This window comes from Cyrtonyx montezumae, unplaced genomic scaffold (genome assembly GCF_038088225.1).
Source record: "Cyrtonyx montezumae isolate F1298 unplaced genomic scaffold, pur_monq_1.0 scaffold_10, whole genome shotgun sequence".
Lineage (NCBI taxonomy): Eukaryota > Metazoa > Chordata > Aves > Galliformes > Odontophoridae > Cyrtonyx > Cyrtonyx montezumae.
Window position 1 is genome coordinate 20,544,631 of NW_027071826.1, and position 15,948 is coordinate 20,560,578.

The 15,948-nt window shown below is 41.3% G+C and overlaps 1 protein-coding gene across 1 annotated transcript in view; it reads right to left on the bottom strand.

The window, feature by feature from the left end:
* Window positions 1-15,371, bottom strand: part of ESRRB (estrogen related receptor beta) — a 121,700-nt gene extending 106,329 nt beyond the window's left edge. Inside the window, exons 1-2 of the mRNA XM_065752222.1 lie at window positions 15,322-15,371; window positions 10,628-10,795 (exon numbers count right to left, since the gene is read on the bottom strand). Of these exons, the coding sequence (XP_065608294.1) occupies window positions 10,628-10,629 (2 nt within the window). The 5' untranslated portion in view covers window positions 10,630-10,795; window positions 15,322-15,371. The remainder of the gene's footprint in view (window positions 1-10,627; window positions 10,796-15,321) is intronic.
* Between the last annotated feature and the right edge of the window lie 577 nt (window positions 15,372-15,948).

The window sequence follows — 15,948 nt, forward strand, 5'->3', positions numbered from 1 at the left end:
GACTTCAGAGCAAGAAACTTCGGCTTTAATTCCAACACGGATCAGTATCTACCAATGCAAATTACAATAGAAACACATAAAAGACAACCACCTACATTTGAAGCAAGACAGAAAGCACTGTTGCCCCTAGCCTTGCTTTTTCTATCTCCCAAAAAGTAATGCAAACCTGCCCTCTTGCTACAGAGGTGAATTCTGGGCCAAGAAAGTAAATTTGCTCAGAAGCCCCAAGGCACGCACTCACATTTTGTTGAAGACACACATTAAGCAGCAAAACTACAATATGAGACAGCTTCCAAGCTTACACAGCTTTACAACTACAAGTTTACAGACAGCTGCATTGGAGAAAACCCATGAAATCCTAGGGGAAAAAAAAAGCTGAAACAACAAACCACAATTTTCAACAGATAATGGCATAACTTTTCAGTGCTATAGGCTCACAGGGTAGGCACTGGGCAAGAAACAGGCTGATTAACGTGACCACTGGGTGCACAAACCTTCATGGTCCTCCCTCTTTCTCACACTGAACCTTCATCACATAAAAATACCTTGTTCCTTTGACTCAATACACTGCCAAACTAAAGCTCAACAGGTGACTAAATCTCCTGCAGAGCTATACATTGGAGAGCGGAGGACATTATACATGGAAGCAAGATCACAGCTGCTGCACAGTCTGTTCTTATGCATCCACAGAAGCACATGCCTCTTTTCCTTTGGTCCTTTCTCTGCCCAGCAAATTCCAGTGCAAGTGCCACTCTGTCCAGGGGAAGCAACGCATACTAAATACTATCAGAACCAATAAATTCAGGGAGCTCCCTGGCTGCATGCTCATCTTCAGCACTGCTTTCTCAATGGCATAGCTTATCCATCCTAGAAACTTTCACAGCTTTGGGAACACGGCCTAACAGTAGAAAACCATTTAACTTGAAGTATAAATGCTGTGTCTATAATGTGGTGTCACATAAGCAAGTAATTCAGCCACCTGCACTGCCAACACTGGTTTCACATGCAAGAGGTGCCGTGAAGACAGTCACAAGAGGTCAAGTTAAGAAGTCAGCTAGTCCCATATTTCATCTCTGATAGCAGTCACTAACATGCTCAAGAAAATTGTATAAGCAAGGGGAACATTTTCCCTGCTCTTCACCTTGCTGAACCTTCTGTGGCTTAAAGCTGTTGCCTCTAGACCATAACATTACTTGCCACTGATGAAACCACATATTCCATCAATGCCTTTTCCTGAGTCCATCCATAACTTTGCTTCTAAATGACACAGAGGCCTCCAAATTCTACAGTTTAATTTAGGTTATATGAAAAAAGCTTCCTTTTGTTTATCTAAAGTCAGCTCCCTAGGAGTTGTTATTTTTTTTTTAAGAGAAAACACTGACTGCAGCACTGAAAAAATGGGAGAGCACACATATGAATATAAAGGTGAACATGTGAACACAAAGCAATGCTCTCCTAGCAATGAAAGTAGAGGTGCTAATTTTGCAAAGCAAAGAATTAGGCAAGTTGTGTACTGTGACATAAAGGAGTACAGTTTGTTTTTTTTAATCTGCTAGTTAAGTGCACAGTAAGTAAAGCCACCTACATTTAAAATACACCATGCTTGTGATACCACATTATCATTAATTTCTATCTTAGTTACCCTTGTCTTTCTTTTAGACAGACTTCATGACTGAATCTACTTCCAGTTCTCGTCTTGAACAGGACTGCAAGGTCTCTAGGACAGAAGCTGTCTCATGTCACAGTGCAGCAGACCCAAGAGTAGGGATTGTGCCATGATACAAGCAGCAATGGCAAAATGGAAGAAACAGCCAAAGCTGCCAGCACAACTTGCAGCAGTGGCCTGAGAGCTGGTTAAAAAAAGTGGAGCAGTCACAGCATGAGACTTATTAAGCAGTAGATAATTTTACATTACATAATACACAGTACTATAAGCCTCAAATGTTCAACTACTGATCAAGTCCCAAAATAAACATAATTATATTCTATATTATACATACATTGGTGTCATTCTTATCCCCCATCACTTTTTCCTTTTGAAGTAGTTGGCTTTGCTTTTTGCTGTTTGCTGTGGTCTGGACACCTTTTTTTCCTCATAAAAGAAAACTGAAATTTTGCTCATCATTTACTTTCACTTGGTGGAGATGTCAAGTAAAATTTCAAGTTCAGCAATATAGTTGTTGGAAAGCTCAAAGAAGATGGACTATAGAAATGATATATAGGGTAATTAAATGTCTCTATGTCATTTGTGTATCTCTCTATATAAGCCCTCCTGACTTAATAAAGAAGTATTTCACTGTAGGGGATTTTTTTGGTTTTTTTTTTTTTGTTTGTTTTGTGGCTCTCTTGGCTTTCTGCAAGATTTTATAATGGACTCCAACCTGGCTATGGAGGCTATCACCCTCCAGACTCCTCATAACAACAGCACATCCAGAACAATGGAAGGGTGCAAAGCACATGAGTACAGACCAGAGAAGAATGGAGATACAGAGCATGATGAGCATAATGGCAGAGGGACAAAGAAGTGTTACAAAAATGTTACAAAAAGGAAAGGAACACTCACCCATCTCCAAGGATCTAGGTTCACAGAAAAGAACTCCAGAAAGAGGGATTTCCATCAAGAAAGCCTTCTGCAGGCAGTCAGCCCTTAAATGAGGTCTAAGAGGGGTTGAGCCTGGCTCCACCCCTTCCAGTTGCACAGGTGAATTGCCTTCACCTGCACTTCCAGGACTGACCAAGTCTTCTCTCCAGGTGCTTAATCAGCTGTTCAGGCCATGTCTCAGCAGTTCCCATACAATGAGCAAACTGCCCTTTTACTTCTGCAGACCTGAGTGCAAATCTTGTCATCATCAGAAATGGTCTACTTAAGGCTGTAAGCCAAGCCTATCTTGCAAGCTGCCTAAAATTGGTGCCTCAGGGCAACAGCATGAAGGCTTCCCCAGCCCATTGGGCTGCAAGGACAGCTGTGAGTCCCAGTGTATAGGGAGGAGAGCATTCCCCCAGGCCCCACCAGGCCCATGGTCACAGAAGTACCCAAGAGATGCCACTCCACATGCTCTGCTCCTCAAATACCTGATTCATACAGGAAGCTGAGCAGACATAAAGCATTGCTCATTCACCAGCTGCTGCAGCAAATTGGTGTTTCTCCCTTTACCACCCCAGGGAAAGAAAGGAAATGTCTGTCTTCTCAGGGCGGCTTTCTTCCTCAGAGCAAAGCAGGTGTTTCATCATCTTCCCACCAACAGCCCACAGAGGTGGCTAAAAGTTAACATGGGGTCATAGGATCAAAAGAATTTAGCCACCTTATTTCAAGCATTGAGTCCAACTGGGAGGTGACTCCAATTTGGCCAGAAAGGGAATGGAAAAGAATGGGAGAGATGTGATATAGGCTGCTACTTTCACAGAATGCCACTACAGACAAAGATTAGGAAAAAACACTCAAAAACACCACTTATAGCCAACTGCCATTACCCACTATAAACCAGTGACTCTTGTGCATGTGCAAGGAGGCTGCCCACCCATCTCCTTGTGAGCAAGTAGATAAGTGGTGAATTCAACACGTCTAGCACAGGGTTTTTCTGGAATGAGTTCACAACAAAACAGTTCCACCCTCACACTATCCTAGGTACGAGGATATTATTGGTACAAAGTGACTCAAAGTGGCAGAAATAACATTATCACTTCAGGGCTGTTTCCTGAAGAATCAATAAGCCAAGACAATCAATTCTTCTGGCTAGTTCTTATTTCCCAGAAGCCTCAGCTCTCTCCCTATCATTCAACCCTTCATAAAGAAACCAGCAGCACCAATAATTCCATCCTCCTTAAACACACATTACACTAGCTCACATACCAGAGAAGACTACAGAGCTGGAAGTAAAGTAGCCAGGTTAGCACAGTATTGCAGTGAGGTACAGCCCATTACTACAGCTAAGCAATAACATCTCTATATACTGACTTTCAAACACCTGCATGCATCCTTGCATCCAACTTCTTTTTATGGGACAGACTATCCCAAAGAAACCATAGCCTTAACTCTCTGACCCCCACCACTTCTCTGGGCAGGGAGTACAAGGCATCTGCAGAGCAGAGCTCCTCTTCACAGAAGGGGGCTGCATTGGCAGTAGATGGCATGGACAGTCAATACAGTCCCACGAGCCTACCACACAGAAAACTGAAGTTTAATCCTATATAGGTGTGGGAAGAAAGGTCAGAAAGAATGGAAAAACCTTGCTATTATACATACTGTGAAAAAGTGGAACGGGGGTTACTGGAGGCAAAACACTGGACCGTACTAGGAGTCTGCACTAACACAAAGCATTTTGCTGTGGTTGTGCAACTCTCCATGAGCCATGGAGAACAGGCAAGCAGTAACTCCATCTACAATGGGTAAAACACATCATCACATCAGTGAAGTGACTCACCTTAGGCTGAACAGGGAGTCAGTGTCAGAGCTAGAATTAAAAAAAAAAAAAGTGAAACAAACTGCTCCTACAAAGATTGAACATGAATGCATTTAAGCTGTACACCTAAAAAGCAGTGGGACTTTAGGTAGGCTCCTAGAAAGGGTTTAGGGATAAGTGTTAAGAGAGGATGCTGATGCAAGGAACCCTTTCCTAGATTTTGTTTTGGACACAAAAGGCTCCTCTATCCAAAGACAGCATCAGCCAATGTTTATAACTTGAGAGAACTGAGAGCTGCTCTGCTCTCAGTGTTACTCTATGGGTTCAGCAAGCATGAATCAAATTCATTCACTTGAGCTCTCCACCAATATACTCGAATCCACACTGCCAATATAGATAGGTTGAAAACCCCTTTGCTAGGCCATGGAGACATAACGCATCAGGGAAGAGCTTACTACTAAAGGGAAGCAGAAGAAAGAGCTGCTGATGTACACAACTGCAATTCCTGCATTTCCAGGAGACCCATAGGAAAAGAAAGGCCTGAGGATGGAGAGTAAAGCAAACAAAACAAAAGCAGTCTGGAAGGCCTGCAGGCATGCCCTCTCTTCTCACCCAGAAAGCAACACTCCAGGCCTTGTGAACTTTAGGAGGATGTCACTAAAATGCCCGTACTTTCATACTTTCATACGTGGCTACTGGCCATTTGCCGAGACCTATTACAAAGAGGAGATCACGGGAGCGTGGAGAAACAAGAGCTTCTGGAGTGCATTTCCTGCTGATCCAGCAAACTCAATTACAGAGAGATAGAGAATCCATTCTGGGAGAAGCATGAAACTCTTGTGAGCAGGATCATTCACATCTCACATGGTAGAGGGAAAGGAAAGGGCAGCAACTCCTTAATGAATAAAAATAGCCGCTTACGCTTCCCTCTCATACATGTGAGATTCAGGCTTTGTAGCTGGGCATATGCTTCCAGTATTCTAATAAGAGTTAGTTATATCCCATTAGAAAGCATAATTCCCTCTAAAGAAGCAACCCCTTTTTCCCCAGAGTCTTTCAAGCATCCCGAGACTTTTAAAATGTCATTACTTTCATGTAATCATGGAAACTAAACTGTGTTCTAAGAGTTAAAGAGTCACATTTCCTTCCTCAAATTCCTACACTACTATAAGATCATTTTTTAAGTAATTGTGGCACACACAGACAATGACAAGAACACAGTTCTGTGTAGCTTGTGTGAGTAGAAAATCAGATTTCAACTTCCCAGCTCTTCATAAAGTGTACACATGCCAGGCAAAGCTGCACTGAAATGTGTCTACCTTCAGGGTAAACAGCAGCAGATCATTCATAGGATTCAGCATAACATCAGAAAGAACAAGAAGAGAAGGATGATTATTTTGCCTAAAAGTTCAGCAGGAAAAATCTAAGTATAAACTACTGGCCATATGGCCACAGCAGAACAGAGCACAAGAGACAAAGGCTCAGTAAAATAGAAAAGAAAGAGAGGAAGGTAGGGAAAAAAGTTACAGATTTCAGCTTGGCCACAGAAAGCTCACATGTCAAAGTGATCTGCTGTGGGTGCCAGTTACTAGATGGAAAGAACACAATTATTATGTATTTCAAGTGCATTTAATAAAGTAGACTCCAGCTGATGGTGCTCTCCTCAGCAGGTCCAGGCACAGAACACAAAGAGAAGCAGGCCTCAGGCATTTACATCAGGTCGCAGTTTTAAATAATTTTTTAACTAGGGCAAGGTGCCAATTCTTACCTCAAGGTGCTGCACCCAGATAGACATGTCAGCAAAAACAGTAAGTTCAGTATATAGAGAAAAGCAGTACAAGTTGCTCCAGAATCAGAGTAACTTATTTCTTTGGCCAGTTTATTGAAAAATAAACCTGGAGCTTCATCTCAACAAGAGTCACCAGGACCAAATTAAGATCAACACGAAGCACAACTCCACTGAATTTTAGTTTTACTAGGAGTAAGTTAGCCTTCTATCTGCTTCTCTTACCAAACTGGAAGACATTACTGATGACTTATACCAAGCTTTTAAAAGCAAAACAACAACAAAAAAAACAAACCTAGTGAACTGGGGTAACTCCTTGTTACCCACACAGTAACCCCTTGTTCTCAATCTATGCACCTGTGACAGTGATTTGCAGTCAGTCTGCCACAAGGAAACCAGCCACTGGGGATTTATACAAAGTTGTTCCCTGTAGATCTTAAGGTAACTTTGATGTCAGACATATATCATTTTACAGGCAGGATAACTGAGGCACGTGGAGGCACGACACGATTATGCAAGTCAGAAGATGGTTGGTCTCCATTTCTACTCCTTTTTAGGACCATCTCTACAGATGAAGACCAAAATCACGGCACAACCTCGATTTTGAGCAGTCACTCACTGCAGACATATTTCCTAAATCAAAGCAAAAAAGGACACTACTAGCTGATTCTCAACACACCACTTAGCAACACTGAACCTCTACTAAACTGCAGGCAGGCAGGCCATCACTTTCTCAGCAACAGCAGGGTCTACTCAAGCATTTATGATATATTCACAAAAGTAATCAGACATTAATTTGATTAATCATTCCTGTGACAGAGAATCCAGCTAAACTGTTTGACCCAAGACTCCAGCTAACCTGAAGTGCAGGAAAAAAAAAGAGCCTCAATAGGTACCAGTCTATCGAACAGACATGGAACAATCAGATACTGACTCACAGACATCTTTTTTATTTTAAGCAAAGGTTATCCAAGGGTTAAACAGAAACAAAAATATAACACATAAAAATTTTAAATCAAGTCTTCAAGGCAGTAATAATAAAAACTAAGCCCACCCCCCCAGCTCTTCCATTTAGAAGAGTATTTATTTGGAGTTCCTATTAGGCTACAGCATGCACTGCATGTATCCTGTTTTGCTAAAGGAGAGCCTTTCTGAAGCATCACTTGACTTTGTTTTAAATATCTCACTACAGTTTCCATTTTAGCTCTGTGAGATGATTATTTTTTCTAACCAAACTGAAGTTATACAGCAGTTGAAAACGCTGATGGCTTAACTGGTTTCCTTCCCCCCGCCCCTCCAACAGCAGCCCTGAGGGGTTTTAACTCTTTCTGTAGCACTGAAATCCTGCTTTTGGAGTTCAATGTTTAACTCGCGCTGGGAGACTCATAAATATTCGGAGTCACTCTCTCCCTCTCTGTTTGATTAGGAAATGAGCCTTTAACTCAATGTAATCCCCAAGCCATTAACAAAAAAGCCCTCAACAGCTCCACTATTAGAATTTCACTCCTAACCCACAGAGGATTGAATTAGATTAACATAACTACCCGCAATCTGAGTTTATTTTCTGTGCCAGATAGAAATGTGTCTTCAGGAAAGGAAGAGAGCCAGAGAGCAAGTGTAGCATAATGAAATGTAAAAATAGAGAGATGAGGAATAGATGGACGAGTGTACAGGTGTAACAATAAAACAGGTGAGAGATAGCACAAGCAAGAGATAGCTACACAATATTTAATAACCGGCTGCTGGCTTTTGGGGGGTTTATTCAAAAGGCCCCTCCAAAAAAAGACAAAATTGTTTCAAGAAGAGTATCTTTTTTCCTGTTTCCATATTCTCAGGGACTTACAGTGAGATACTGCAGCACTCTGCACTCCAGACACCTGAGCAGAAGATTTGGCACAGGTTATATTTATAATTCTCAGGAGGTGTCATGCTCAGCAATGGAAGGAGGGGCATGAAAAAGAATCTGCATGTCAATCATTACTTCGCCATCAAGGAAACAAATAAACTAGGATGAACTAAAAAAGATTTTTATTCCTCAAAAAAAAAAAAAAAAAATAAATCGAGCAACAGCTCTGTGACAAACTACTCAAAGTCACTTTGGAGATTCACGGGTACTCAGTCCACAAAATGAATGGCTGTCGAGACAGGAACTAAGTAACAAAGCCTTCCACACATATAGCACGAAGTCTCTAACTCTTTCCCCACCAAATAATAGCGGGCCCAGAAGCTACTGACTGGTATACCAGAAGGCAGGAGGTGCTTGGTGATTTTTTCCTAATTGCAATAATAAAATACAGCAGGTTATACAGGGAAAAAGACACTTGGTGAAAAGCAAAGGATCAAAGTCCAGCAGTTATGTGGACACAACTACTGAACAGTTCAAAAAAATTCTTAAGATTAAACATTTTCCAGATTTATGCTCAAAGGACTTTAGGAATGCTTGGATTTCTGCAAATCTCTATATTAAGAGAGAACTGCAGTAATTCCTGAGCACAGTCACACTGATATTTCTGTATAAGAAGAAAATAGATGCAATTTTTATTCTTCAAGTGATGTTGCTTAGTTTTCAACATTCGGGAGGACCTCAGACCAGTTACACCATGGATTTTTTATTGCTTAAAGAAATTAAATTGCTGACTCTGTAACACCTTTCAGGAAAATCTACTCTCCTATAAAACAGCGATGTCGCATTGTCACAGACTGAGAATAAACATAACCTTGTGCCAAAACACACAGAACAGGGAGTTAAATAATTTAAATATATTCATTTCTAAGTAAAGCATAAAGCCTTAATAATCAAAAGGAAGCTTTCTATGATGAGAACAGTCAGGCTGACAATTGTGTTTTATTTGGGGGGAGGGGAGCTTCAGAGCAAGCAGTGTATTGTAATTATCATTTGTAGTATTACTCGTGTATAAAAATTCAGTGTTTATCAGTACTGTCCTAAAAGCACTCCTTATTTCTAGAATTCTAACTGAAAGAGGAAAAATGTATATCCATGACTGAAAGCTTACTAAGAAGTATGGGTTTTGTTTGTTTCTTGCACTGAAGCCAAACTCGGATGTTTTATAATTCTCAAAGAAACACAAAGCAAAGAGCTAACCAAAAGCCTATTTGCCACATTCCTATGGTCAGTCCAAGCAATTCAGCTATCACCTATTCCCTCAGACTGAGACAGCTCTGGATTTATTATTCTAAGCTTATTAGGCACTTGTTCCATCCAAATTAAGTACAGCTTCATTTTTCTCCTTATTGCTTTCAAAAATGATAAATGGGGGGGAGGGGGGGAAAGGGGTAAATGATATAAAAAAAAGTTTTAATAGTATATATCTCATACACAATTTAAACAAACACAACATACCAAAATTAAAAACTGTAATACTTGCATTTTGGGGGGGTCAGACATTACAAACATAAGAAATTGAGGATTTTTTTCATGTGCTTAAAAATATAAAAAATAAATTCTGTAGAAAATGCAGTCCAAATCTCTGAGGTCAAAATATGAAGTAAGAAAAACCTCTGATTTCCAATGTATTGTCAAAAATTTATGCTAAAAGCTATTAAAGAACCAAACAAACAGTTCCTTAGTAATTATTGTCTTCCCTCTTTTTATTCTCCTGGTAACAGAAGGTCTCAAAAAAAAAAATCTATCACTGTTAAAATCATTTTGCATTTGGGCTGCTTTAAAGCAAACAATCAAGAGTCAGACTGAGCTCTTCCTCTAACCGCCACTGTGCCGAGTTTACTAAGGCTTGCACCCCTCTTTTGTCACTGGAGAGGCTTCTGTTTCTTTGGGACATTTAAAATTAGAGAAGCATTAGCTGCTCAATGACAAAGACATTCAATATTATTATTCAGTTATTTTCCTCTTTAGAGGAGGTTTGATATGAGATCGATCTTTTTTCTTTTCTTTTTTTTTTTTTGTAAAGTTGAGGAAAGGGTGTCACTTGGTTCTTTTAAGACAAGACTGTTGAAGTTTCCAGGTTTGCCTTAACCAGCACAGGATAAATAGCACCTGTCCTTGGTAAGCCCTTAAGCAGAGCTACATTATACATTGACCTTTTTGGAATGCCAGCAAACCTGACCATTTCTATTCCCAAAACGTAACTGCTCCTCTCAAACTTTCACTTGCTTATTTCCAGAGGAAAAAGCAACTCCTGAATAGTGAGACTGCCTGATTTCGGTAAAGTTCTGAAAGCAACTCCTATCCTTGTGGGTCACAATGACCTTCCTTTGACAGTGTGAAAGTAGATACGTATATATATACATACGTATATATATATTACCTTTAACTATATTGGGATGCTGCCATAATTTTTAGCCCAGATAAAAAGACTGGTGCAGGGCACATTTGGATAAATTAAAAAAACAACCAACACAACAATCAAAAAACAACAAACAGCTCCATAAATGCAATAAAAGGTGGAAGTTTGGTACTTACATGCTGCAGGCTGAGAGATGAAGCTCGAGGCTGGAGTAGAATTTCCCTTGCCCTCAGGTGTTTCTAATTGCTGATTAAATATCTTTTGGTTCCGCCTGCACCAGCCGACAGTCCCCTCTGCGTCTCTGCCTCTCTTTGTGACTAGGACACAGTACTCCGAGTCCCAACCTATAAATAGATCCCAGCTCTGTGATTGATATAACAGGCAGCTGACAAAAAAAAAAAAAAAGGAAAGAAATAACCAGGTCTTAAGCAAAGAAGAAGCTGGGCTTTTAACTCTGCGCTGTGCCCAGGGAGGAGTCCCCCACAGTCACCCGTGGGCATCAGAAAGAGAAAGTGCAAGGCAATTACTTTCCCAGCAGCATTACAGCAACTCGAGGCATGTAAAGCAAGTGAACAAAATTCAGTGCACAAAGAAGAAGAGGGAAAAGCACAACTGGCAGACCGTGTCCAACTCTTCCGCAATTTAACAGGAATAAATACTTTAAAAACATGTTAGGGATTCTGACAAAATGAAAGAGAAGTTCAGAGTTGAGCTCTGGGGTTTGGTCCAGGCATGTTTGTATTTCTTCTGCAGAGTAAATGGAGCAGCGGGCAGATCAGCAATTTAACAGTTTGACTGTCCATCTCAGCCCACAAAACTATTTCATGAGGCTGTTACTGGAAACAAAACAGAGGGCACTGATGATGCACTGCCTGTTGGCTAAGCAGAAGCTACTGAGCTCTCAGTGACCAAGCTATCGCTTGCAATCACATCCTTGACTGCCAGGATAAAACTCCTGAAAAGTGATAGGTATCATCACAGCTCTGTGGCAGAGGCTAAGCTGGGAACCCACAGCCCAGGCAGTAACTTGACATAAAGCATCAGGAATGCTTCTGCCTTGGTCCCCATTAATGGTCCTGGATTTTTTCAGATCTGAGTTCTACAGGTTCTTCTGATGGTTCTGGTCCACCATCAGATAGGCCAAAAGCAGATCCAAGAGGCAGCTGGTCCTCCCAGCTCTCAGGTACTCACAGACCTGGCAGAACCTTACCAGTTAAGCAGTTTCACAGCAAATATGCTCAAAGGCTAGGCAGCTGCAGCTGAACACCAGCAGAAGGGTGGGAAAGAAGAGAACAAAAGCTGTTTTGTCTCTATACTGCTACCTTTCGTAGTACTGTCCACAAACACCCCTAGCACCATGCTCAGCTCTGCAGGCAAAAGCACTAGTGCAGACTGAGTACCAGATCCATCAGCCTTTATTTTCAACACATTGTTAGCGCTGAGATGATAAGGCAATGCTGAACTCATAAAAGCAGGATAAAATCCCCAGGCATTAAGCCCATACTGAACTCTTTGGTTCCCTGGCTCAGTGGCTAACAGTACCTGAACTATTCAAGCTAGTTTAGGCACGTCTACATTGTGCTGCAGCTGCTGCTCTTGCTGGAGTAAAACAAACTAGTCAACAGGGGCAGCTACCTGGAAGCCAGGCAAGGACTCACCGCAACATAGCCAAGGTCTCAGATCAACACAGCTATTGATCAATTGGGAAGATTTGGAAAAATAAGTAATTCTATCATTCTGGGACAAAATTCACCACTTGTCAATATGCTTTGTGTCTGAGCTGGCAGGATTTAGCCAACATGTTTTTCCAAAAAAAAACCAAACCATTCCACTCTTCCCACAAGACACCAATCTGTTGAAGCACTGGAGGAAGACATTCCCTCAACTAAGCTGCACTGTACAAAGTTTCCCACTGCTTCACATCCTCCAGCTTTAGAAAAACAAAAACTAGAGATAACAATACTTAACAGTGCACTTTAAAGCATGTATCTATAGATGAGGATGTATGAATGAACATGGAGGGAAAAAAAATTACCCGATAGGCTGAGCTCTAGTGTGGAAACACAACCCCCCTTCCCTGCCAGATTGTGGTCCTGCACCACCAGAACGATCCATCTCAGACAAAAATTAATGGGACCAAATTTTTCATTTCAGCCTTCTCATTTAGCCTGTATAGCAGGTGATGTTTTGGCCTTTAATATTCAGAGCCGTAGAGCACGTTAACACTTCCCACTGCCATCAGAAGAAAGTTTAGGATAATCAGACTGAGACACAGCAGATCAAGGTCCCAAAAGCAGGGCTCTCAAATCCAGCAGACACTTTTGAATAATTCAGTTTTAACAACATCACTCATATAGGCTCTAAACACATTACCCCTATCAGACTGTTCTTTGGTGTTCTACACTGCTGGCATCTAAAGATTTCCAAATCTTACTCTGTCAAGCCCCACTTTGCATGTAATAGTTTTATCTCTGCCCCGTTACCCTGCCATGGCTCAAACTGAATACCAAGGAAACTTTATGTCTAAGCACTGGGTGCATCTCACGCAGGTTGCCAGGAAGGAAGCTCTATTCAGTTCTCAGGCCCAGGTTAACACTTATCTTTGCAACCCATATCCACAGCAGAGCAAAGTGGACATGCATTAGTTCCCCACCCTTCTGCTTTCCACGTGGAGGATGAAGAGATGAGAATTTGCCAGCATGAAATAGCTAGCTAATATGGATGAAACCCTGAATGGAGGCAGCATTCCTCCATCCTCCCTGCCTTTAGGCACTAGGATATATGACCTTAATGGGGTACCTGGCAGTTCAGAGAAGATCTCCCTTAAGTAAAAGCTCAAACACAGTCTTCTGCCCCCACTGCCACCACCTCCTGCGTACAAACTTCTCCTCAGTTCAGACACTACAGAGACAGGGGGAGGCATGGAAAGAAAACAATAGAGACCAGACCATGAAACAGAATGCCCACTTCAAAACACAGCAAAAAGGAATCCAGAAGATTTCTAAAGCACCCTCAGATACATTAAAACAACAACAACAACGATTAACATTAGGGACTTGCAGACTGTATTAAAGGTTCAACTCTTTCCTTGAGGTACCCAGATAGAAGATACCGCAAAGTGCAAACACAGCTTTACTGTCTTTTCTATGGTTCTTTGGGGAGGTTTTTAAAATGCTTCTTGACAGGGCTACCTTCCTCATAAGCCTGTATTTCAGCCTCAGGTTCCAAAGAGTGTGACTGGCAGAAGTAAAATTTCAGTACTCCGTTTTCTTCAAACATAAGCAGTTAAAGGCTTGCGTGCGTAAATCCAGGCAGAATTCGCTCAGCTGCATTTATGCCATTACAGAATGCAAAATACACTTTCCTCCAGATGATAAAAACAAAAATTCACAGCTACCCTTCTCAGACACAGAGCAAAGACAGTTCAAGTTTGAAAATAGTGGCCCAGTCAATGGAATCTTCCAATTCCTCCCACTCACACACAAAACCACACAGATAATCTTTGTCCCACCTCCTATGAGCCTCAGGATGCTTCAGCACATACTGGATTTATATGACATCAGTTCAAAGCTTAGAATCACCACTGCTTTTGTATCAGGAAATGCAGGTATGACTAAGCTTTACAAGAAACAGCAATTCCTAAGTCTAGCCACAACGAAGAACAACCGTAAAGTACAATAAGAAGTTTCACTGTCAGAGTCCCCCCACCCTGAACGTGTCTCACACCTTCAAAATTCCAGGATAGCCGTGTCAGAACTCTTAGGAATAAGAGTAAAAATAAATAAGGAATACAATATGTATAAGAGGAAAAGTGTGAGTAGCAACATTCTCCAAATGCTAGGCACACATAGTATTTCTCTTCAGTCTGACTTTACAGCTATTTAAATATACTCTACATTTTAATACAAAACAAGTACTCTGAAAAGCAGTAGATGCTCAAGAGGAAACAGCTGATATTATCACTAAGAATTTTATTTCCTTATTTGATTTTAATACTGCAAAACTAATATACATCAGTATACTTTGTGCAAACGAATACCCTTAGCAGGATATATTTCAGGCACATGCTGAACCCAAAGTCCATACATCTGTGTCCAGACCTTTCATGTATGCTCCAGGATGGTGCTCTCCCTGCAAGTCTCGGTTACCACCTGGGAAGGTCACACTGCTTTGTTAATACACCTGCAAACGTTGTTGTTGTTTGTTTTAACTCTCATACATTTTATTAAGTTGCAGGAACATGAAAATGACTAAGATTTTAATGGAAGTTCCCTACCAGATTTAGTAACCTGCTAAAGATGTTACTACCTTCCAAGTACCTGCCAGCAAGAAATCAGGACTCCAAAAAGCTCTGTGGCAGAAAGGAACCCATCACAACTTTTTACACCGCTTCAAGCAAAGCACATCAGGTTAGGGCTCCGAAACTTTTCTGGATTGAGAAGCACAAATCTATTTTTCCATCTCTAGAGTTGCGAGCAGACAAAATTCTTCACCTGGCATAGCTATGTGCAGAATGAGGCTGCTGAGAGATATCATCTGTGTCTGCTCAGAAGTTATAACTGTTGGCTTTAACAAGAACAAGAGCAAATCCAGAAAAACGCTACACTGTCTTGTTTTACTGAGTCCACCAGTAACAAAAACAAACTAATAAAAATGGCTTGGTCTGAACAATAAGACAACACATATCAGAGTACATTCAGAGAACATCCAAAGCAAGCATTTAGTTCTACACAGACACACAAATAAAACTTGCCTGGATTTAACTAAGTCCTGCCAGCACTAAAACAATTGTACACCAGATTACATTTAAACACACAGCCTCTGCCAATCTATTGCACACAACATGACTCCCCCTCACTTCTACCCTTACCTCAATTAGATCCCTCCTGAATTTCCACCTAAAAGGGCTTCTGTGTTTACACTCTGCAAAATACAATGAAAAAGACAACTCTTATGGAGGTACTCCTGACTAAATTGGTGCAACCACGATACACTCTCTCTGGAAACCACCACCAACTTCTTCCAATTGCACGCTGCAACACGTTTCACTAATGTTGGGCTGTCAATTCCATCACTTGGGGCAGGTGCCTTTCACACTTCTGACTTGCTGAAGATGCTTTGCAGAAACTCATTGCTGTTGTTGTACCACTTGTTTAGGACCTTGTTTAGCAGCAGCAAGCCCACACCTGCACTGGCAGGGCATTAGCTGTGCACTCAATCTTAAAGCAGCCCACAGCCTCGTAAGGTCAACTTAGGGCATGAGATACTGTTTCACATTCTCAGTGACCTTGACCACAGTGGAGTGGCAGAGGAAGCATAGTGGCAGTATAGCAAGTAACTATCAGAATAAAGCTAATAGCAATTCTGATACCTGGAGGACAAGGTGAGATTTAAACCAGTATGGATGCCAGTCTCATAGGAAGGATCAGCACTGCCAGAAACAGGTTCCCCTTGGGTTTTTGTTTTCTTCTTGGTTTGTTTTTAATTTAGATTTCTT